Genomic DNA, 25,832 nt, shown 5'->3' with positions numbered 1-25,832 from the left:
CTCTCTCCGGCTCTATAGGACCTCTCGCTCCCGCCCATTCACCGACCTACCCTAAGCGTCGCACCTGTGCGCTGGTCAGCGGCGGACGCCCAGTCAGCGGTTTTTCTTTACTGCCACCACTATTACCGCTATTTACCTGGAACGTGCGTATTTCGAAGAAAAAACTGGGTCACGGTATTTCCCAGAATTTTGACCGCCATTCAACAACTACGTGCATTTAATAATGCCAAACGATTTAATAATACCGAACCCCGTATCTCGGGCCCTAATTAAGATATCGGCTTGAAATTAAATGCGTTTTCAAAGGCATCCTTCCACTTGTCAACCGAGAACATCAGACGCGCGAATTCCCGTTCGTGTTAATTTTAACTCGAATATCGAGTTTCGGACGTACACACTATTGCGTGTTAAAGGGAACTTCATTACAGACCCGTGAAATTTTATGCGAATTCCACGGTTTCCTCTGAAAACGAATATAAGATGTATTCATACCACGAATTAATTGGAGTAATTACGAATAATTACCAGTCGATGAAGTATAAATTTTATATTCGTATTTGGAATGTTTTAGCGTTCCTCGTGTTCAAAAGGAACTTTGTACGCAATTTTGTACGTATATTAAAGTTAGGAAGAGCATGTATTTTAACTCTGGAATTATTTTAATTCCCAATTTTTATTTACACTCTTCTGAATTAATTATATAAGCATAGAAATGCTCGGTGCTCTCTTTATTTTTATTTATATTCGAATTTATATGTAATTTATTATACTTAGCTCGAACGATTTTTGACAAAATCGAGTTCATCACTGACACCAAAAATTTCTAGCTACTCTCGGTTAATGGAATTTCGAAAATTTCACGGAGTTCAGCGGTGATAATTCTGTTTCGAGGATATCGTGACAGTATCGATTGCAACTAGTCGAAACCGACATTGTTGAAAAACGAGGTCTCGCCGTATAGGTTCCTCAGATTAGTACAGTCGTAACGATGTAGATTCAGGGTAACACTGTGGTCTCGGAAGATCGCCATCTAGCCTCGGTCTTAACCGAAAGCACGCGTTGCATTAATGCACGTGAGGGACCCGGTCAAGTGCACACACCCACTATTGCGGTCATCCGAAGATGGATGCGGCAATCCGTTGCAGCTCGAACGATGGGCATTTCCAGAGACCAATCCCATTGAGATATACCTCTTTTTCCCTGGCGAACGTCAGCCGTTCCATGATAGGGTCGTAATGCATGGAAATCCATTCAAAAGCTCTTTTTCTTTCAGGAATTTCCAATTTCTTTATTCTAAACTATTCCAAAGGTATTTCCCTGCCTTTGAAGAATAATTTTTGGAGGAATAAGTTTTATTATAATTTTTATTATTGCTATAAAACGTGTATTAAAAATTTATGTCAACTTGTTTATCTTTTCTCTTTCTTTCCATTCAAAAGTTCTTTTTCTTCCAGGAATTTCCAATTTCTTTATTCTAAACTATTCCAAGGATATTTCCATACCCTACAAGAATAATTTCTGGAAGAGTAATTTCTATTATAATTTATATTATTGCTATAAAACGCGTATTAAAAACTTATGTCAGCTTGTTTATTTTTTCTCTTTCTTTCCATTCAAAAGCTCTTTTTCTTCCAGGAATTTCCAATTTCTTTATTCTAAACTATTAAAAAGATATTTCCCTGCCTTCGAAGAATAATTTTTATTTTAATTTTTATTATTGCTATAAAACGTGTATTAAAAACTTATGTCAGCTTGTTTATCTTTTCTCTTTCTTTCCATTCAAAAGCTCTTTTTCTTCCAGGAATTTCCAATTTCTTTATTCTAAACTATTCCAAAGATATTTCCCTGTCTTTGAAGAATAATTTTTAGACGAATAATTTTTATTATAATTTTTATTATTGCTATAAAACGTGTATTAAAAACTTATGTCAGCTTGTTTATCTTTTCCCTTTCTTTCCACTCAAAAGCTTTTTTTCTTCTAGGAATTTCCAATTTCTTTATTCTAAACTATTAAAAAGATATTTCCCTGCCTTTGAAGAATAATTTCTGGAAGACTAATTTTTATTAAAATTTTTATTATTGCTATAAAACATGTATTAAAAATGTATGTCAGCTTGTTTATTTTTTCTCTTTCTTTCCATTCAAAAGCTCTTTTTCTTCCAGGAATTTCCAATTTCTTTATTCTAAACTATTCCAAAGATATTTCCCTGTCTTTGAAGAATAATTTTTAGACGAGTAATTTTTATTATAATTTTTATTATTGCTATAAAACGTGTATTAAAAACTTATGTCAGCTTGTTTATCTTTTCCCTTTCTTTCCACTCAAAAGCTTTTTTTCTTCCAGGAATTTCCAATTTCTTTATTCTAAACTATTAAAAAGATATTTCCCTGCCTTTGAAGAATAATTTCTGGAAGACTAATTTTTATTAAAATTTTTATTATTGCTATAAAACATGTATTAAAAATGTATGTCAGCTTGTTTATTTTTTCTCTTTCTTTCCATTCAAAAGCTCTTTTTCTTCCAGGAATTTCCAATTTCTTTATTCTAAACTATTCCAAAGATATTTCCCTGTCTTTGAGGAATAATTTTCTGGAAGAGTAATTTTTATTATAATTTTTATTATTGCTATAAAACGTGTATTAAAAACTTATGTCAGCTTGTTTATTTTTTCTCCTTCTTTCCTTTAATTAGGTTTACAAGTTCAAACAAAATTACACTTTGAGAATGAAGTTTTGTTGAGAATTAGTACTAATAAAATTGTATTAATTTTTGTTGGTTCTGCATTTTTGTTTTAAGTAAATTTCATTTTCAATAATATCTGATTTAATGCATATTACTATAGATTTTTAATTGGACATTGTAATATCGAGAATAAGCGGTTATTTTATATTCAGTCGAGTTGAACGTGGGATAAATAAATAATTATCGTTATATTCGTGTATTATTAAATATTAGAGGATAAAAAGATTTATAAGAGAAATGTTTGAATCTCAGTATCATTTGTCGCGAATATTCGTGTGATTTTTTAAAATAAATTTAAGCTTGGGAGAGCCGCAGAGGTGACTGAAAACACACCGAAAGTTAGCGTTTGGAGAGGGTTATGTAAATGTTGGGACAGTTCAACAGTTTCCTCGTGGAATTCAAGACTTGTGGTTTTTCATTAGAAAATGCACCGAAAGAAATATTACAGAAAATCGCGATGGAAATAACGTTTCAAAGGAAAGTAAGTTATTCTACCATTGTTTGTATTATTAATGCTTCATAGAACATATTTAATTCTTAGGTTGTTCCTTCATTTGTCACGATCAGAACAGAAATTTATCAATAACCGAGGAATAAATTGATCAAAGTCTCAAAGAGACTCTGATGTTGGAACCAGATTTGGGAATTCGGTGCAGTAACGTTGTCTGCAGGCAACACAATGTTTGTAAGTTTCCTTACCATTGGTTTGCTACGGTTCGTGGTCACTTTCTGGAGACGAGCAAGCCTCCAAGGGGAATAGTAACATTGCTACCTGATCGCTTCTAGGACCACATAATCCACAAACCTTAGTGCTAGCATGTTTCGTAAATGTAGAAGTATCGTGAGGTGGAAAAAATACTATAGCTCACTATGTTACACGAATTTCTCCATCAATCTCTTCCTATTGTCTCTTCTCACTGATTTTTATCTCGAATTGCTAAAAATATTTCACACATTTCGTTAAACACTCGAGGAAGCAGTCTGACAGCAATTTCTTTACATTCCCTTCCAAAAATCGATAATTTTATTGCAAATAAATGAAACGAATTAATAAAAATATGATCAATAATTACAGAAAGAAATCTTTTTCGTGACTTAAGAAATTAATAAAATTTTATTGCTATAGATTGTTAGTGGTGAATGAAATTTTAATAACGATAAGAACAATTCTTTATTTAATTACAAAGATTATTAAACACAAATATTAAGTTTAAATATAATTAATTTATCTCAATCACATGCTCACACCTCTTCTCGCTATTGTAACTCAATTGCAACTGACCTATGCCAAATCACTCTCGTTTTGTTCTTTCTTCTTTCATATATTACATTAACATACACAATTCACACAACACCTCAATCATAGTAAAATAAGAGTAATAATATTGAAATAATTGAATTATTAAAAATATAATTCCTAATATAATTGGACATTCTTTCAAAGCCCATACTCATTCCAATCCTACATTACATGCATACACAATTCACACAACACCTCAATCATTACACGCATATTCATTTATTACGATAACCTAAATTCATTAGATATTGGCATGCATATTTGTTTCACTCATCCTTTTCTTACAGACATATGAATTTGCTGTTTAACAATTATATATTTATTACAAATTACAATATTGCATACTTGTTCCACTCCTCCCTTCCTTACATAATCACTCCTTTATTACATCAACACGTATATATTTGAAAATCTATGTAACCATTACCACATAGATGACGTATAAATTTTTACTATCAAATGAAATAATTATTGCTATTTTTAATTTGGAAGTTTCGGTTCTGTTCTATGAAATATCCAAAATTTACGTGCTTTCTGTTAACCAGCCTTCGCTGTTAACTTAGATTTTAGTTGAAAGACTATTTACCCTGAAATTCTTTAGATAAAAAGCACAGCTCGACCTCCATTCGTTACGCAGGGATACATTTAACTCAAACTTTAATGAAAGTCGTTCGATACTGCTCCTAACTTTAGTTACGTGGCGCAGGAATGTACTGCACGAACTTATAATATTTTTCCCTGTAATCATCCACCACGAGGTTTAGTCGCGTTCCCGTAAAATTTCTCATCGCATAATACGAAAAGAAGGAAACACCTGGGACCAGAGTCTCCCGATATTTTAAGAAAACGATGTATCCCTCAATCGCGGTTTCGAGGTTTAAAATAAAATGGTACAGAGAAATCAGTATGCTTTCCTGTTATGTTGATATATGGACCAATGTGAAGAAATTGTTTAATCAATGCAATATTAATTATATAAAATATTATATACAATAGAGTCATAGGAAAATGATACACAGAGGAAATAAAAATTCGAATGAGATATAAATATGAAAAATAAGAGTCGTGGATTTTATATAGACAAGAAGCGAGGAATTTATTTATAAAGGATAAAAGGGTTGAAGACATAAAATAGAACTTATGGTAATATCTTTTAATTAACACTTCATATGTTTTCTTCTAGCTTTCATCACGGAATCTCTTCTTATTTAATTCCTTGGACACATCTTTTAATAAATTATTTATTTTTTTATTCTATTTCATTATCCCTCTCACTTTTTCGATAAATTTATTAGAAATAAATTTATTATGTCATCCGTGATTTCAATTTACTCTAGACGAACATGTTTCATACGAAAGAGGTATCATCGTGGTCTAGAAAATTACGCAGATTTAATCAGACTTGCTTTATTTTTAGTCTCGATTCTACTCGATAAGGTATTTATTAGAGATTTCTTTTTCCCGACAAGAGTGATTTGTGCTCTTTTAAGATATGCATCCGTGCATAAAGGTAAGTGTAAAGAAACTTGATGATACCGGGGACAAATCTTGTATATTGTTAGCCACTTTCTTTTCCCTTCTCCTTCGATGGTTCTCCTTTGACAAGTCCTGCGTGTGCACGGACATCAAGAAGGGATTGAGATTCTAAAGTAAGACGGGGATTACACTATACTTCGTTAAATGTTGCTACCTACGTTGCCATGGCTGCACGAGGATCCAGTATAGGGCTTACGAAGGGTTTACTGCTAAATTGAAAATCGACGTTTTCTGGCTGTCCTTGCAGCTCGAAAAGCGGAAATGTCGCACAGTCGATATCAGGTTTTCAAATAATTTTAATCCGTGATTTTAATGACTCAGAACATTAAAGATCAATCGACGAAATGATTTTTATTTTATTTATTTACGAAAATAATTTTAATTCGCGATTTTAGTGACCCAAAACATCAAAGGCAATCAACGAAATAATTCTTATTTTATTTATTTACGCGAATAATTTTAATTCGCGATTTTAATGATCCAGACTGTCAAAGACAAACTATGAAATAATTTTTATTTTATTTATTTATGGAAATAATTTTAATTCCCGATTTTAATGACTCAGAACGTCAAAGACAATCGACGAAATAATTCTTACTTTATTTACTTACGTAGATAATTTTAATCTATGATTTTAATAATACAAAGTGTCGAAGAAAAACTATGAAATAATTCTTATATTATTTAGTTACGCGAATAATTTTAATTCGCGATTTTAATGACTCAGAACGTCAAAGACAATCGACGAAATAATTCTTATTTTATTCATTGTTGTAATATTCGTCTCTAGTTCGTGATATTTTATAGAAATAATAAATCTTTCCCGAGTTTCTGTTTATATCTGTGCCTTGTAAACGGTATTGTAAACTCGTCGTTGTGGAGCCGGGAGAATGATCAATCACCAAATTCTATTACGATAACCGAAGTTCAAAAGATCATGAAATATGAAAACGCTTTCTATTCCCTTCACGGGAACCTACGAAAAATATCATCTATCTTACACGGGGCAATGTACAAAACTATCGTACAGTGCGGTCATGCACGAGGTACATAAATCATGCACGATGAAACTGTGCATCTTACGATACGCAAACAAAACCTGGAAGAAGGTCCAGAAAATCCCTGCAGTCCCGAGAATAATTCTAATCGTTGCCAGACGCGTTAAAATTAAACTATAAGACGCAATTCTTTCGTTCCAAGTCACTGGTCGCATCAATAAGTCAGAAAACAGTTCCGGCGAAGGTAGAATGGGATAAAGTTATCCAACGGAATAAGCTTTTAATATTCCCTTCCCTCGAGAGGGACGGGAACATAATTCCCTCGAACGTAATTCAAACGTTAAAGTCCTACGATATTCCTCGAGGAATAGGGCTTCTAACCGAAAACCGGGCAGGGAGGAAATAAAATTAAAATCAAAAAGAGAAGGAGAAATGGGAAAAGAAAGGAGGAAAAGGAGAAACAAAAGTGGAAAAAAAAAAGAAGCGAAAGCGAAGCTTTAATCTCTGGAAACGCAGAACTCCTTCCGGAAGCTCCAGCTGGCAGCAAATAAAAAGCACTCGGTGAGCCGTTGAGACGAAATTTTATTTCAGCGGGGAACGCCGAAAGAGCGTTCGTTACGCCTCGTTTCCATGGCTCACAGGAAGCCGTCGAATCGCCGGAGAAAGGAACTTGAAAATCTCCAGGCAGACACGACGCGTCTCCGCCCCCGCAAACGGGCAAGGCGAACTTTCACCCGCTGAATTCCTCGTTTGTGCAATTCAGCCGCGTAATCTAATGAGCAAACGCCGGGACTCGGCCGTCCGGACCCGGAAATTGAAGTATACATTATAAAACACCGGGTTTTCTATGCAGCTTACACACCACCGTCGTAAAACCAGGTCGCGCATTCCTCGAAAGTCGCTCCGCTTAAATATACACAACTGCCGGTCGCGGCCCGCTCGTGCTTTTTGCTCGTGTCCGTTTCCTTCGCCCAGGCCGGTAATGCCGCGGTTTTCATTTTGACGCCGTCTCGATCTGACGTTAATCTCGCTAGGATTTACCGGCCGAGCAGCTATTGACCGTGCACGCCACGATTTATCCAATTCGCCCGCGGTACACGAGTATTTAACGATGGAACACCGCGAGATAGGTTTCCAGCTTTTTATTTCGATCGATAGATGCCTGTTGCGACGCGTCACGTGGTAATGCACAACACTGCAGTCGTGATAAATTGCTACGGCATGGCCGATGCTGTTGCGTTATGTCGTGCTCGTCCCTTTTCGCGTATTTGAACATTTTTATACATTGACCTTTTCGCGTGATAATAGGTTTCGTCAGTGGAAATTTCAGGCGGAAATATCAAGTTCTAATTCGTTTTCTTAGTATATTGCGTTGTAAATGAAGTGGAATAGATTACAAGGAACAATGGAAATGGACTGTCCGAAGACGAATCGAAGTGTTGGAAATTACGACGTGATTCAGTGAATTGTACGAAATCTTTCGTAGCAAGGTATTTTATGTTATATCTTTTTATATCGTGTCAATGTTAACTGAATTTTAATTAATTATGATATATATTGAAAATTCGTTTAATATTTGACGAGGCGTGTTCCTATGAATCTATATATATATATATATACACTTTTATATACGACATACATATATCATATATTAAACGATATAATATTGATAATTTCTCGTAAATAATATTAAATTAATATAAAAATGGTTCTTTTTATATATCGTAATGTTTCTTTCCAACGAAAAAAGAAATATATCCATAATTATTTCGCAAGGATTCGATGACGTATGTAAAGTGACGTATTGAATTCTGATTGGCTGATTGGTTCAACGTTTCAGTTCGTTTCCTTTACCATCTTGTCACGTGACTGACGATCGTCGCACATTTCGCGTGGGTTCTCGTGTTGTTTCGTCGTACTGTAATCGTTCGTTTTATTTCGTGAAAGTTCCCCTAATTAAGTGAGTACCAGTGAATCTGTTTAATCATTCATCAGGATAACAATCCAGGTAACACTTTCCGTATATATTTTCATCCCATCTCATACGTAGTAATGCGAATTGAAAACACGTGTCAAGCATATGGTTCAACGTTCTGTGTAACGTCTCGTCGCCATATTGCCTTCTTATTTTATTTCGTCAGCGTACCGTAATATTACCACCAAGTATTCGTAATAGTGCATAGTTTCCAATTTCTTATCGGAATGAGAAATTATTACCAGTTACAATTACCTTTCTCACGGGAAAAGACAAATTTCACGAAATAGGTTAATGTGATATGTGTTCTATTAGCAACGAGATGAATTATATATACGTATTAACGTATACGTATAAATTATACGTGTATACGCGTTATACGCTATTATATTTAAGATGTCGGTATATTTCCTATAAAAACCTCCCTATCATCAGTTCTCATTGCGAATTCGATAATTTCGTTCGATCTCGTTGAAAATAAATCTCTGTACAAAAATTTCTTTAAAATAATTAATTAATAATTCCAATCAAATTATTTTTTGTACTCAGCTCGCATAACTTCGAATTCAAAAATCGTAGTGATATTTATCTTCCTTTACGAAGACTAAGACTTTCTCGCTAGTAATTAGGAAAAATTCAAATGAAATTATCCTTTCGTTATATCAATCGAGATATCGTTAGTTTTCGCGTTATTTTTAATCGCGTTTCGCTTCGGTTCCACGTGCCAGTCGAAAGGAACAAAAGGCGCAAGCGGGATGTTTAGACAATTTACATTTAAAGTGGCCCATTCAGCGTTTCCTCGATATTTTCAAGACCGAAACAATAACAATTATCCGAGCTCTTTGAAGCGTCTTGTTGTCATTCGACCGTAATTCGCCCGCACCGATTTCCGCTGTTCTAGAGCTCTTAGCAAATTTATCTCCTCGAATCCGTCGCTTTGTGGATTGCAACGCGCGCGTGCTTTCAGCCTAGCCATTTGCGAGCCATTCTTCAGCCGCGGAGGCAACAACGACGGTAAAGGAAGATGAAAGGTTCCACGCTGTTTCGCGCGAGCAGTTCGGCAAATTCAACGACGGGGTTCACGGTCGATAGTTGTCGTTCCTGGCCAATTCGATTCGGCCATGCTTGAATTCGTTCCGCGCTCTCAGCCTTTTATGCGGGCCGCTCAGGGAAGGATATCGTCCCTCTCGCCCCCTACCCCGTCGCGAATAATTAATCTTCCGTCTAACGAGGATTAATTAATTTTACCGATTTCATGTCCGAACGAAGTTTCCGTGACTCTTCGTGCTTCATTATCCTTGCCAGACTACGGGAAATTGATATTCCTACTGGCTGAAATTATTCCCGGTAACAGATTTTTTATTCCAGACAGAATATTTTCAACTTCTTTCCTTTTTATTACATTTTAATGTTTATAACTTATTTTAATGCTTACAACTTATATCGGGTTTTTAGCGAAATTAATTAAATTCAGGTATAATGTATTGTAAAATAGTTTAGTACTAGAAATAGTTATAAAAGGAAGGAATATTTAAATTTATCTTAGATTTATGCGAATGTATAGTAACGTTTGGGTCATTCCACGAAAACTAATGAAAATAAACAATAGACTGTGGTTCCGCCCGAGCGTTTAGGCTAATATTCATTAGAGCGTGTCGAAGGATGAAAGTGACCTCGGGCGACGTATGCAAGAGGACAGAGTGGGAGAAATAGTTATGGCAGAGTATCGAGTGTGAACAAAGGGTGATAATTTAGATATACGTCAGAATGAGATTGAGAAAGAGAGCATGAGTTTGGAAGAGGAGCGATTGCTATGTTAAATGAGGCATAAGGATGCGAGCGAGTTCGGTATACAGTATTTTAGAGATACTGTGTCAAAGTTAGAATAACGAATACTATAAAAGTTTATCTTTTGACTTCTAATTATATATTATTTATTAATCAGACTCTGTGTCAGGATATAACCTCTTCATTTCTCACCATATATTTGTATCTACCCAATGAGTAAATAATAGATAAATAAGAGATAAATTTTTAATATTCGCATTATACTCTTAGTATGGAATATGTTCATAATTTTTAAATTAGTCTCATTTGAGCAGAGAATTAGAGGGATATAGGTAAATCAGGAATGAGGATTATTTCTGATAAATATTTCTGAAAAAGTTTATAGAATATGCATTTTAAATGAGTTTTAGTCAGTGTACGATAAAAGTAACTATAAATCGTTTACGTGCTTTTGTTTATTAATCATCTCAATGCCATACCAAATTTGTGAATTAAAAATTTAGTTAATAAGTTTCACATTTATCATGTATTGAAATAAAAGAAAATGCTGTTTCTTATTCAATTTATTTACTAAAATGATCAGAGAGTTATTACGCTCTATTTTCTTCTAAAAATTTGTTATTTTTATTGTTATTATTCTGTATCTCGTAACGAAAGTTTCTCATTGGGAATAATTCGATGTTGTTGCAGGAATGGACGGACTACAACCTCCAATGGAACGAGTCCGACTACGGAGGCGTGAAGGACTTGCGAATTACACCAAACAAGCTTTGGAAGCCAGACATTCTCATGTACAACAGGTAACTCGATCTTGTGCTGCATTTGCATAGGTAATTTGGTACTCGCACGATAAATCGATCGACAAACCTAATTATCTCGCGGACAAAGTAAAAATCCGATGAATTTCTTCACGCGATAAAAAAGGAAAAGAAAGACGAAGAAAATGGAGAAATGCGCGTTCGGTTTTCCCCGCGATCGGAAATTCGATCGGGTGTACGGTTAAATTCGTTTCATTAAAATATTCGCGACATCCCGAAGTATTCGTGAAATGCAAAATAAAGCGTGGGAAAAGGTAAGGGAAAAAATGAAAAAGGAAAAGAATCTTGGAACCGCGACGATATATCGAATCGAGATAGAAAACTTAAAATTCGATCGCGAATTAAAGGATCTTTAAAGGGGATGTCGCGTTCGCGACACGTCGAGGTATTCGCGAATCGCGAGATAAAACGCGACGGAGATAAATAAGTCGACGAATAAAATAGAATAAAATGGCGGAAAAGCGAATCGCGTCGATACCTCGAGCTGCAACCGGAAGTTTGGAACCCGATCGCGCGAATTAAAGCGTTCTTAAAAGCGATCCGAGTTCCGGTCCAAGGGAGCCGAGTTACACCGTGAAATCCGCGGTGTCACGTGTATGCGTTTAATCCGTGATCGTTGCAGCGTATGTAAAAACTCGCGCATCCGGAAACGCCGATAAAGATGAACATATTTTTGGTTGTTCCGAGCCAATCACCGTTGTCGTACGCGTATCGTGCACCGCGAATCGCTCGATTTTATCACTACCTGGCCAAACTACGCTGATTAATATTTCCACCGTCGATGCTTACCGCGTGGAAACACATAAATATTGCTCTCAATGCGATTTCCGTTGTATAAGAAACAAACGTTGTTTTGGTAATTGGTCGAAATAGAGTAAAAGAAATTTCAGCCAGGAACAAGCCATGTTTTCTCTGCGAATAATTTCAACATGCAGGAGTCACACTTTTATGCGATGGAACTTTGTTTCGGGGTTTCCTTTGAACATTTAATACATTTAATATAATAAATTTGTCGAATTACCGTATTTAGCATTAGTTTAGATAGTTTCATTTATTTCAGGTATATAATTAATACTCGTAAATAATTATATATTTTATTTATTTTGGCAATATTTAATTATATTTAATAGCTTACATAAATTCATCCAGTATTACTATATATATAGTAGTGTTTGTACTATAAATTACGGTAATTATTTCCATGTTTTACAAATTTTTCTACGTTCTATTATTATAATTTTAGTATCATTGCGATTAATATAGTATCCAATTTTATCCACGCAATTCCACATATGAAATAACAGATTTAACAAACGAAGCGCGGGAAAGCAATTTATTTCAAAGCACGAATACAACCCAAACGCCGTAACACGTTCAAAATTAGAATCGTTTATACCCCTAATCTCGGAGATTAAGAAATTTCATTATCCCCGAAACAAGGTTCCACAAAAATAAAAGGACTCTATCGCGCGTTCTTCCTAATTGGCAAATTTTCGTAGTCTGCATAAATATTCAACATTTATACGAAACCGAAATCAAAGATTCGTAATCTCTAATTGGACAACATCCGGTAATGAAAATTCACAGTCGCCATGGCGAGCAGCGGAAACATCGCGAATATATTGCCAGTGACGAACGATCTGGATCGAATGATTTCGCGAAAACCGAACCGTGTCCCGCGTATTTTTTCCACGAAGGGATTGCAATCGAACGAAATCGAGCTAATTTGCGGTACACGCGATACGTCCGCGTAATCCGGTTCATTCGAGTCGCAATTACACGTGGCTGGCCGGCCGCGGGTTAAATCGTGGAACTTTAAAAGCTCGTTTCCGAATTTCGATATTTCACGGAGGGATTCTGTCGGGGATCGGTCGGGCCTGGCCGCCATTTCCGGTTCGCCATCGCGAGACCGTGTTCCAAGCTTCCGAACTCGAGGAGACCGTGCAAGAAACGTGGGATGACGCGAGACAACGAGATAACAATCGGAGAAAGCCGAACGTAAAAGGAAGAAGCGTAAAACCGTTTCGAGAGCGAAACTTTCGCGTTCGGGAATGGTAAAACTCGACGAAACAACGGATGGAATAAAATGAAAAGGGATTTTCGCGCGAGCGTAAAGGGATCGACACATCGACCGATCTTGTTCGACACGCGGAAAGTTCGAGCCGCCTCGCGAATCGGGAGAAACTAAGATTTTGAGAATGTTTCAGAAGTCCACGCAGGCTAAACGTAATCGTATGTTACGTACGTTCCTTTTAACCCCATTTTTCACATGACGATTTTTCCGAGTATATAGATTTAAATCGGCAAGGGTACGTAAATATTATCCCTGTGTTGCTTCGCATCTTAAGAGAGTTCTCTATTTATACACACTCTGTCACACACGTACACGCGCAAACATATATATATATATATATGAAACTATATATGTAGGTGTTTGCGTATTATATCGAAGTCCCTGAACTGCATGCGTTTTCTTGAGTCCTCAGTAATACAGTATCTCTATCCAGTAACGTACAACCTGTATATTTACATTTCTCATTTGTACATATTTATACATTTATAGGTAGATCTATCTATACATATATATTCTTCCCGCAGAATTTTTCGATCCTAACCGTAGATACATCTTCTCCCGCGAGTCGATCGGTTTCTTCGAGCGTATCTTCGTGCTTGCTTCGCTCCATATTCTATAATAAAATGAGCAGGGGCACGCGTATGATGAACATCGTTCCCCGATGATCGTTATTCGATAGACAGTTGAAAATGGGACGAAAGAACCGATCGACTCGTGCGTGCTCTATCGTACATTTTGATACATTGAATTGCGACAACGCAGAGGCATTAATGCATATATACGCCGGTCATGTTCATTTTCCAAAAATCGCGAGGAGCCACGGTGTTAACGTCGCGCGCTTCAGCACAGCTATGGTACTCGAGGCCTCTCAACGGAACCGGAAACGCCCCACCAAAGCGTTCCATTACACCTTCTTCAGTCTTCATTGCGACCACGAAAGATTATTTATCTCCTTTTACCTTCCCAAGAATGGCACCCGAAGATTCTTCGTCCCACCTTCGAGAAAGTTCCAAGTCTATCTCTCACGCTCTCTCCATCAGCTCTCATCATCGTAATCCACGCGCAGGTTCGCCAAGGTACCCGAGGATTCCATCAGCTTCGACGCGCGACGCTTCTCAAGGGAGAGTCCTCCGTTTCCGACGATTAACACCGTGGCTCCCTCCGTTCTCAGCCACATGTTCACACAGCCTCCTAGATTAATTAGTTTTAGATTATTAATAGGCAATGCAACTGTGCATACAAGGTAGCCGCGGACGAGCAGCGCGCGGAGCGTCTCGCGTTCCACGTTCCGCTCGCCCGCGGGATTGATAGGCTGCTCGGCCGCCAGCCGATTCCCATCGCCGTGCTGATCGATTGCCCTCGTTCAATACAACCGCCATCCCGGCGAATTATTACGCATTCTCACTGTGATACCGCGTCACGTACTACGCGTTGCATAGTCGCGCGAGTTTCCGATCCGCTTGCTGAATAATGGATTAACGAGCGAGCCTCCTGGCCGCGATTTAAGCCGCCGCGATCAGTCGAATGGCTCCGATCTCTCGGATAACGCGCTCCAACGGAACTAGATTTTTCCGCCATCTCACGGATCAATGGGATCTCGCAGTCCGAGAGGGGTAGAGATCTCGATGAGAGATTTCGTCCCAATGCGGGGGTTCCCGGGTGAAGAATCGAAGGAATTTCGGTGATACGGAGAGTTGATTTGGGAGAATTCAATCGAGACTTTCGCCACGTCAGAAATTCTTCACGAGAAATTTCACCGCGATGTTTTCGATGAAGGAGCAAAGGGATTTTGACGAAGAAAGAGTGGAGAGGTTGAATTTTATTTTGGGACTGGTTTTGTTGCTTGTACTTGGTGCGAGATCAAATTTTTGGACTTGCTAGTTCTTCGAGTATGAGGGGAAATCTTTAGCAGTATTGGTTTGTTCGAGATTGATGGTTTCTGGGGGATGAGATAGGTTGGTGGAGGGTGAAGATTGGTTTGGGAGGAATGAGGTTTATTTTGGGGGATATATATGGCAGGTTTTGGGAATGACGCGAATGGTTTGGGAGCATTTGAATTGTGGAAGGTAGCAGTTGGGTTAGGTTTGTTGGTAACAGAAAGGAAGGAGGAGGTTCATTGGACCAGTTGCTCAGGAATCTTTAACCCCTTGCACTACGATTTAATTACGAAAAATTATATATTGACGCTGTATTTAATTTTAATTTACCACTGTACATCTATTCTATGGATTATAAGATTGGGTAAAAATTTGAGAAATTCTAAGAATTCTGTGTGAAATATAATTGTGGTCTTGCGATGAGTATAGCTTGTGATCTCAATATTGGACACGAAGAATTCACGACGAGTTAGACTCGTCATTGTAGTGCAAAGGGTTAATTCAAATGCTTCTCATTGTGATAATTTAGACTGGGATTTTAGATTCAGACTTTAAGTTTATTATATTATAAAATATCGAGTGAAATTAAATTATTTTTTAAAGGAAAAGATAGTTTCAGTAGCTTCCGTTATTTGTTGGATTTCTGCTTCTCCTCCCCTTCTGTATAGTATAAAATATAATATTAGCAACAACTGATGATCTTCACAATTCACATTAACCCAAGACCACAATTTGTTCCCGATACACGTCACACATATATATCGTACAATTAAAATAAATCTCACTCTTCAATTCCAATCTGCACGTTCCAAAAAGCTTCCTCATTCCTCAACTTCATATGCAACTACGAGCAAAGCAAAATTCTTCAATACCCAGCCTCGTGCACAAAGAGAAACGAAATCAGTCGAGAGTTTGATTAACCAACGACCACATGAAAGAGGAACTTCTTCTACTAAAACGTTTTCGCCATTAAAGCCGAGTGATTGCCACGTGAAACGAACAGTGCCACAACTTCTGCTAAACGAGATCCAACCAAAGTATCCCGAACATGTGTCCCACCCAGTAAACACGAATTTTATGTGAAATTCCATTCGACGTGACTGCCAGGCCACATGGAACACCGTCCCTCCTTCTTCGCGTTCCCTGGCCAGTTTATCTCGAAATCGCCTAATTCTCGTAATCGTGTTGATCCTCTGAATTCCGGGACAGACTGCCTCGATGTTCGATATCTGGCAGGAAATCCAAGGAAACTGTTCTCTCGCGAGAGAAAAAACAAAGGAACGAAAGGCAAGAGGGTACGAAAGGATCGGTCTGACTCTAGGATAGAGACTCGTGATGGAAGGTAAGACGAGAAATGGCGGGGTTCGGGTAACTCCGTGGTACAAGAGGGACCAAACGTTCAATCCTCTTTCAACGACGACTAACGAGCGACCATGTTGGTCAACCAGCAACTATAGACAGCTGAGAATTTCCGTGAATTGCTGTTCCTCGTAAAGCCTGTGTCAGATCGTTCCGATTAATTGAATTCGCGTGGTAAAGGAATTTGGTTTAGGACGTTGCTATGAATTTGGGAACTTTGCAAGTTATGTCTCGAAATTTAGGCTTGTTTCAGTGCATTAGTGCACTGTATTTTTGAGATCTCGATGATTAGGAATTTATTGCAGATTTGTATCATTAGAGTGGTTCTTCTCATTTACAAATTTTCTAATTATAGGAGGAATATAAAGAAACTGTTTTAATATATTTTCTTTGAATTTTTAAAAATTCGTGTTGCTAGATTATTTATATATTCTTAGATTATTTTTGTGCAAATATTGTAGAATTTTTGGTACAATTTTGTACACAACGGAATAATTCGAATTCCTTTTCTTCTTTTTATTTCTGTCGAGATTTTTGATGAAATTTGGATTCCTGGAAATTCCTCTGTGGCTGTTTCCATTGTTGGTAAATTCTCGAGAGTGTATTGCCTTGGTGAGAAAATTGAACAAAGGGATTATCGGTATCCGGGTGTACTATTTTGACGGAATATTCGTGAATTTGGAATTTATTCTGGGTTTCGTTTGCAATGGACGGTCTTTCTTTCAATTTCTTTAATTTTTAATACAATTTAGTATTTAATTCGGTAATTATATTTATACAGGCAAAGTCGTAAGATTGTATTAACGTTTAACTATATTATTCTGTTTATCTCGGATTTAATAATTTCGGTATAATACTTTCGGACTATGAAATTCAGAGGTAAAAATTTACAGTTAATTTAAGATATCGTGGTGAAAGGTACCTCTCCAGTGCTTTAAAAAAGTTTCCTGGAATCTAGATGTAAAAGCAAAAATTTGAAAGCGAATACTAATGATCAGGTTATGTACGCTTTGTGAGCACGGGAGTAAAAAATACAGTTACTGAAAGATAATAAACCTAGATTCATTCGCGCCGAGATAAAATATCAAAGTCCGCGTAGTTAAACGTTTTATCAAAACCTTTAGACCGTGGTTTCATTCGTGTTATATCCTCTTTCTCTACAAATGTAATGCAAATGCAATTCATATTAATTACCATCCGATGAATATTTAATAAAATAAATAGTTGATACCATAATGCATAATACTAATTCAATATTACCTTTGGGAAGTTAAGGCTTGGATTTCACAAAAAATCTTGTTTAAATTCAATATTTTTATAACAAATCTGCGATATTCGAGCGTAGTATCGAGAAAAATAATTGTGCTAGGCAGGAGATATTTTTAAATTTTGCGGGAAGGAAAATTCGTATATAAATAATTCACATTCGTAATTTCTTGTTTCTTCTGTTTTTCGATGATAATATCAAATTAAAATCTGCTTCTCAAATTTGCTCTTTCCTCTGCAAAATTACACGCGATATTTAAAATATACATACTCATTTCGCGTACCCTTCGTTATCTAAAAGAACAAAAATACTTTTACGGTACCAACGAAATTCCAATGCAAATGAAATCCCAGTGAAATAAATACCTGTTTCGTTACTTTTTATCTGGCAAACATTTCCAATAATATCTTAATTTCAATCTTCCATTCAATTTTTGAATTCCAATTTTTCCCTTCCCTTCGCCAATTTTCGTCTGAACCACCCCAAGAATGGCTAAAAGAAATTTCTACGCGTATAACCTGTAATACTCGCAGAGTTTTATCCGAGTAAATGAATTTTGTTTCGAATTTGAGAGTGAATTGTTCCATTTATAATCGAACACATTTGTAATTTCCTCTTTTACGTTATTTCGCGCGGGTAAAATGAACGATGGAATTTTCCACGTTGAAAATAATATACCCACGCTATTTTCGCGCGATAGCCAACGATATCTCGAACGCTGGCCAAAGCAAAGGGACGCGATAAAGCGGAATTGAAAGTAAACGCATGGATACATTCGCACGTGCTCTCGACTTATCCCATCCTGGAGATCTCGCGGCGGACGAAAATAATACTGGAACATGCGGCCATTTAGCAAGAAAGTGTACATACCCCGGGGAACAGTTACTACGAGTAGTTCTTCCAAAGAGAAAGGTGTTTCCTGCGAAACCGTAAAGCGAATCCCAGGCATACCGCTCCGAGGTACTTTTAGGCGGTAGTACTGAATTTAAGCTGCTATAACCTGGAGGTTAAAGCTTCGGGACTGGCGTACAGCCCGTAAAATCCTTCTCATCCGAACACCTTCCGCGGGTGTACGTAACGTTCTGCCTTACCGCGACTTGGCCACGAATTGACCGGGTTTCTATGAAATTTCCACCGGCCCAATCGATTTCCTTTATTCATTCATGGACGCTTCGATGGGGCAGTGTTTCGTGGTCTCAGGTAGCTGAGGTGTGAATTTTTTAATTCGAGAATGTTACGTGGCAGTGTTAGGGATGTTAGGAAGTATTTTCTTGGATCGCAGTTGGAATTCACTGGCAAATGTATTTTCAATTTCATACGTGGATTTAGAGTGAGTTAGAGTATGCGATTTTCTAGGAATTCGTTGTTAATTTTGTATTGGAAGATTGGTAGGATGATTGGTGGTTAATTTCTTCACTTGCTCTTTTCTTACCCCTTTGCACTCTAGAGGTGATCCTCAGTCGCCATTTAATAAAATTCCAAAGGTCGATATTTATCAAAATAATTCTACCTCTTAATTCATATTCAATTTCGTATTTGTTATTTTAAAAAATATCGTCGACTTCGTAGTAGAAAATTCTTATACTATTATTTTTCTGTTGCGAGAAAATTATAAGGTACAAAGGGTTCAAACAGACAGTGACTGAGATTCACCACTCGAGTGAAAAGGGTTGATATTAATTTTAATAAATTTATTTTTATTTATTTTGTATTGTAATTATATTCTGAGGAATTTATTTTTACCAATTGTTTAGATAATTTTGTTAATTTATTTTATATAAAATCAAGCAGCCAAATAAATAATGTCACTTTTGCATGTTTATTCGAAAAGCGGCCATATTTATTCGGTAACCCGATGTTTATTTTGATATCTTTGTAAATTTAGTTTCTATTCGCGAGGAGTTTAATTGCATTGTCGTGTAAAATTTCGAAAGCTTCTTATGCAACATGAGAATAATTTCCGTTCTTCTGATACCTACGTGGGAAGCGACATGGATGCCGAAGAAAAATAGGAATCCGTTAGAACAACGTTGAATTTGATGGAACAATGTCGAATTCAATCCACCGTGGAATTCGTAGGGGATGCGTTGTTACCTGAAAAACATTTTCCTAACGTTAGCATAACGATGTATGTACGCCGGATGTTTGGTCACGGGAATTCCACTGTCCATATTTGTCGAGGTAAATTTCGTTTCTATCTGCCGTTCCCCTAACGAAAACGTTGCAGGATTACGTAGGAAATTTTATGACGACATCCTGTTGATTTTCGCGATATTCGTTTAATCTCGCTTCCTTTGTACCACTGTTGTAACGAGGTTCTTACACGTCGGCGTTTCGAATTCGCCCTGTTTCCCGCCTTTTCGCTCGAGGGGTTCACGAGCACTTGCAAGTAATTGATAATGGCAATTATTTCCTTAAACGAACGAATTACTGGAACATAACTCGTGGTACTATTCGTGGCTTTTAACGTGTGCCAGACACACGGTCCACGCTAAATCGTGTCGGTATTTTCCGAGTGTTCCTGCGCTCTAGCGTCTCGTTGTCTGGATAATGAAACTGCAATAAATAGCTCTATGCTATGCTGAAATTATTCACGCCTTCTTGGAAAAAAGAGAAATACGTTAACGAAGCTTTTAGCGTGATCCTTTGATTCCTTGGTGAAAAATAATTTTTGCAAAATCGTGTTTGATATTAACGATCTATTCAACTAGCTTAGGTACCATATAGTACCTAACTCACAGCTTCCTCGCCGTAAAAGAAAAATTAAGGAATTTCTTCCAAATTAATTAATAAACACACAATTTCTTCCAAATTCGATCTCCCGATGAACTAAAATAGACTATCAACCAAAATTCAAGCTATCGACCCTATTCCATCAGACTCGAGCAAAATCCATCGCTCAAATTCAAGCCATCCAAAGAGCACCTAATCCAAACCCAGTCCAACATCAACGACTTGGGCAAAAGAGCAATCCACTCGACCCTCTCTACCATCTTGACCCTCGACCCACCGCGAACCATCACTCGCAGTAATCCGACCTTTCCACGCGACCCTCGTCAAAAGTTACCACTCGTCAATCCCGTGACACCCTGGCGAATTCGTCAGAATCGCGTTACACGCTGTTCCTACTGGGATCACTCGGCTCAGTCGGTGGTTGAATTGGTGCGAAGGGTTGGATCGGGGTATCGCTTGTTCGCAGCGGCTAGTCTCCGGGGGGTCGTTGATCCAAGGGAACCGTGGTCCAGGTCTGGTCCACTCGCCGGAAGCTGTGCTGCAGCGTCGTCTTCGCGTGGACCAGGTCCAGCGTTTAATCGGATGGCGAGCGGAAGTTGCCGGACACGGCGCTGGCGAATGCGGCTAGCAGCTGGCTGCGGCTGTAATTATGTGAATAATTAATAGAGACGCGACGTCAGGCCACCCCGTCACTGCGGGCCACCGAAACCCTCTGCGGAACGACCGGAATACCTGCGAACGCAACTACTCCAGCACCGCGATCGCGCCAGGCCGAGCCAACGATCTATCTGAACGCGGAACACGTACAGGTCGACGTGCACTAGCTGGTCGCCAGCCCCAGCTATGCCAACTATCGTCGTCGGGATTCGCTCGAGATTCGGCTATGGTCTCCCGGCAGAAGCACCGTTTTCAACACACTCGCTAACGCGTTAATTTTCCCCGCTGATTTTGAGTAACACGGATATGTGGTCAGGGGTGGTGATTGGGATTGAGCGGCTGGTTTAGGGATTCCGTTTTGCAGATGTGTGTGCACGCGAGAGGGGTAGCTTTCGGGTGGTTAGACACTCTGTTGGTTAGATAGAGCGTTGATCCTAGGGGTACTTTTGATAGGAGAGTTTCAGTGGACCGTTTCAGTGCGCAAGTTTTCGCGTATTTTGTAGGGTTTATTATTTTTGTTTTGCAATAGGGAATTTTAATCTTCGAGGTAGTAGAATCCCGTAACGAAGGATGCGTTATTATAATGCGATAATTTTAAGAAGGATCTGAGAAATGTTTCCTCTCGAAAAATTCTTCAATCTTTTTAAATTTAATCCTCTTTTCTCAGATTCGTTTCTCTTGGAATGTAATTACATTCGACTTGTTCCACTGCAGACTTACGATCAAATTCATTTGTCGAAATTTAATTTGTGATCCTAGAATACCCGACGTGTTTTCGTACAGCGAAATGAGAATTTTTCTTTTCCCTGTTTTTCTTCGTGGATATGTGAATTTAATATATCATCGAAGTGCATATAGGAGTATTAAATTTTGCCGTTATATATTTCCGATATCTCGATAATTTCGTGTATTGGCAGTAATGAATTCGATATTTTACCGAGTTATCTGACTGGATATTTTTCGATATCGCATAAAATTACGAACGTTTCCGATTAATTAACATAATGAGGTGGAAGTGCGAGCGAGTATGAATTTCAATTATTAAATAGCTTGGAGAGAACGTTATCGCGATGAAAAATTCTGGACACCCGTGATTTATGTGAAAACATTGGGCGATGGTGCAGGCCATAAATAAAACAATCAGTTGTTGGAGCTATAGGGAACAGATGATTTCTCCTCGACGAGGGTCATTAATATTTTAGGACGTAACGATCCCTTGTGGTTTGATTAATTGGAGTAGGTTAACACTTAATGAATTAGACTCAGGTGGTTGGCGAAAGAACAACGAGGTGTTGAGATTAATTTACAACTTAATAGGTATACTCGTTTGGATGATACCCAGGCCATAAATCGCGAACGTCTGTTAGGAAGTAGGTGGAGAAAAATTACTTTCCACGTTATGCACTTACAGAGCCTGTGCAAATTTTAAATAACGATGATAGGATGGAAATTTTAAGAAGAACCGTTTAAGATATTTTGTGATTAATTCATGATGCATAAAAGAATACGAATACGAATTTTGTTAGTTTATGCAGATGTATGCAGTTCATTAGCATAATAGAAAATTCGAATTAGAATTTGTAATTTTTATCTGAAATTCGAATTTATTATATTACTCGTGGAAATATGGAATATTATTTTCGTTACTAATATATATAGGTATATATTGAATGTCCATTTTTATTTTGTATATATTTCTACTTTAATTATAGAAGTTAGTTCTATGAGTTTGATTTAGGATCATGAGAATATCACGAGTAATATGCAATTTAAAATTTGTCAATAGTATACTGTTTCTTTATAGTAAATATAAATCTCTGCAAGAGATTTATTTTCCGTTAACAAAATGTGTCGTCAAAATTCGATAAAAGTTCAAAAGCATTTGTAAGTTATTAGAATCAACTTCAATTAGAACATTTTCGAAATTTCACGAATTTCAAATCGTGATCGAATAGATATCGAGTGAAAAATGTCAATATCTTTCTAATTCTTTCAAAATATTAATTCTTCCTTTTTAAAAATAGAATATAACGCTGAAATTTAATAAATGTTCCCCAAAATTTCCAAGGTACATTTTTGAAATTTCTGCATGAAATTGGTGCTGAGTAAAAAATATGGGATCAAATTAAATATTCTTTTAATATCGTTAATTCTTCCTTTATTATTGGTAAAATTTAACACGAAAATTTAATACAAATTTTAAAAGGTCTCGAATTTTTCGATGCAATCAAATCAATGTTTCGTGCAAAAATATCGGAACCATTTTTCTTCGTCGAATTAAATTGTCTTTTTCTCTTGAAGCGTTATTAATTGTTCCCGTATTATTAATAAAATATACAAAGTAGATATTCGAAATTTCCCGAATTTCAAGGTGCAATCGAATCGATATCGGATGAACATAGTCGATGCTTTTTGCGTAGACCGCGTTAGACGATCGCGGGTGCGTTCCATCGGCAATTATTCCGCTCTAAATAATGCGTTTCCGTCGTAAAGCTCAGCCGTAAAGTGCCTCGCCGAGAAGCGTGTAATATCGAATTTTCAGCAGAAAATATCCCGGCACGCTTTTCGAAGCGATGCTCTGTGCACATCGCGAGTTGTCGAGTTTCGAGCATGCTTCTAGCAAATTAATGCTACGCCACTGTGCATAGGCGCACGCGGTGATTTGGCGCCGTTAACTTTCCGACAGTTTGCCCGACATTTATGACGATCGAGTTAGAACACGGTCCATCGCCTTGTTGCATCGTTGCTACTATTTGCTCATGGTTGTATAATAACTCCAACGAGTACACGTTTGCACGAGCACGCGTGAAATTCACGGAGATATCGAAAATATCCGACAACGAAGATACCTGGCACGTCCTTGTGCAGGATAATTATAGAATTTAATTTTAAAACGCGATATACGGCATAAAGTTTTCCATTGCAAATAATTTGACGACTTATAATTTAATTTATCTTCCTCATATTTTATTTTGGGAGCTCGGGTATTAATTATGGAATTATTTTCGGTATCCATAATTGGGCGATGTTCCTATCGATAATCTCGAAATTTCGTTCTGCAATTTTGCGCAGTTATTAATTATTTTTCGCTAAAGTCTGTTGGCAAATTTTGTTTCGATGATGTGAAAATTATGATAGTAATATAAAAATTCCTAGGGTAGGATTAATGGTAATTTAGGTCACTGTTGGAGGAAGGGTCCTTAATTCACGATAATTCGTAACTTCAAAATGGACGTTCAATATAACTTATATACCATCGTGATTCCAATTGCCACCCCTGATTCGCATATTCGCATTAATATCCAGCTCTCCTAAACTCGTACGAAATTTTTATCCGATTACCAAATGCTAGAGAAACGCAAAGAACTTTCCACGGGGTTGCTGCAAGGGCAACAGAAATAATTCTTCCAGAGAACAGTTCTCGACAACTGCAGCGCAATCCAAACTGCAGAATTCTGGGAAAAATTCCGCTGGCAAAAACTGAACGGAAGAAAAACAAGAGCGCGTATAGAGGGAAGTAAGGAACAGATTAATGGTCCAGTTAACGTCGAGCTACCAGGGATTCTTGCGGAGAAACAGCATTTCAGCGCGATGAAAAGACCGTGCGTGGGTATCGTTCAGCGAGTTCTTCCCGACCCCAAACCAGCCGAAGATAAATTTCTTTCAACCCCAATCCCTCTCGCGGAACCAGACTCACCGCGAGCCGAATGAAAATTCTTAAATCACCACTGTACACCAAGCTCGCGTATTTCTCGCGAAGGGTAGAAATTTTCGCTAATTATCCCGAGCTTTAACCGACGTTCCACCCTCTGGTGCACGTATACCTGCATAGACGCGTGCGGATGAGCCTGGCTCGGTGGTAGCGCGAGCACGTGGTCTGAGAGGAGTTCTAGACACGAAGTAGAAGCGTTGGGATACAACAGGCGTTGAGAAGAGTGAGCGGGTTCCGTGGCATGGCCGATGAAACCTCAACCGCCCGAATTTTTATAGAAGCCACTCAGAAGTGTGCATTTTCCGTTGACAAACAGTTCAATCTTCTTCGATGACGCTGGGATAAATAGACTCGAATCGCGGCTGAACTGTGTCTAAGCTCGGCGATGTTAATTCGCGACGCGTGGATAGAGATTGAGATGGGAAACAGGGATGGGATTGGTCGATCGCGAACCGGGACATTTCATGGTGATTCTGTCGCTTACGCGGACAGCTGGCTTGTTAGCCGTCGACGGCTCAGAGTTCGAGGATGACGGGGTCCTCCGCGGTTTGTTCACAGGGTGTCCCTCGGGGCGAAAATTTTTCAACGAGCTTTACGATACCCTGGGTAATCGAGCAGATGGGGAATTACGACGAGAGATTACGTTTTGACGATTTGGGGTGGTAACGTGATGGGAATGTGTTTCGATGGGGGGTGTAGGGTGTGGGTGTTGGGATGAAAAGTTGGGACTGAGTCTTGCTGATGTTTTGCGGCGAGAAAGTTGCAATTAGGAGGTTTTTTGCTCAGGTTTAATATTGATGTTGATTAATATATAGGTATTAGATATGACTTATGTGTTACACAAATGTGAGTAAATAAATGTTCATTTGGATACTTGATATTTGTGTTATATATGTAATTGAAGAAATTAGGGAACGAAGTATTGAATTTTTGAATATTCTTTGTCTTCTGAGATACGAATATTAAAATTAAATATAGGATGCGGGGGGGGGGGG

At 37.8% G+C, this 25,832-nt stretch overlaps 1 protein-coding gene across 1 annotated transcript in view; it reads left to right on the top strand.

Moving 5' to 3' along the window:
* LOC108548572 (neuronal acetylcholine receptor subunit alpha-7-like) overlaps nucleotides 1-25,832 on the top strand; it is a gene marked incomplete at its 3' end in the record, with an annotated part of 147,379 nt that overhangs the window by 71,128 nt on the left and 50,419 nt on the right. Inside the window, exon 2 of the mRNA XM_017901581.1 lies at nucleotides 11,031-11,140. Coding sequence (XP_017757070.1) covers nucleotides 11,031-11,140 — 110 coding nt within the window. The remainder of the gene's footprint in view (nucleotides 1-11,030; nucleotides 11,141-25,832) is intronic.

Source organism: Eufriesea mexicana, unplaced genomic scaffold (assembly GCF_001483705.2).
Source record: "Eufriesea mexicana isolate 0111107269 unplaced genomic scaffold, ASM148370v2 scaffold1730, whole genome shotgun sequence".
Classification (NCBI taxonomy): domain Eukaryota; kingdom Metazoa; phylum Arthropoda; class Insecta; order Hymenoptera; family Apidae; genus Eufriesea; species Eufriesea mexicana.
This window is presented reverse-complemented; position numbering and strand designations above follow the sequence as displayed.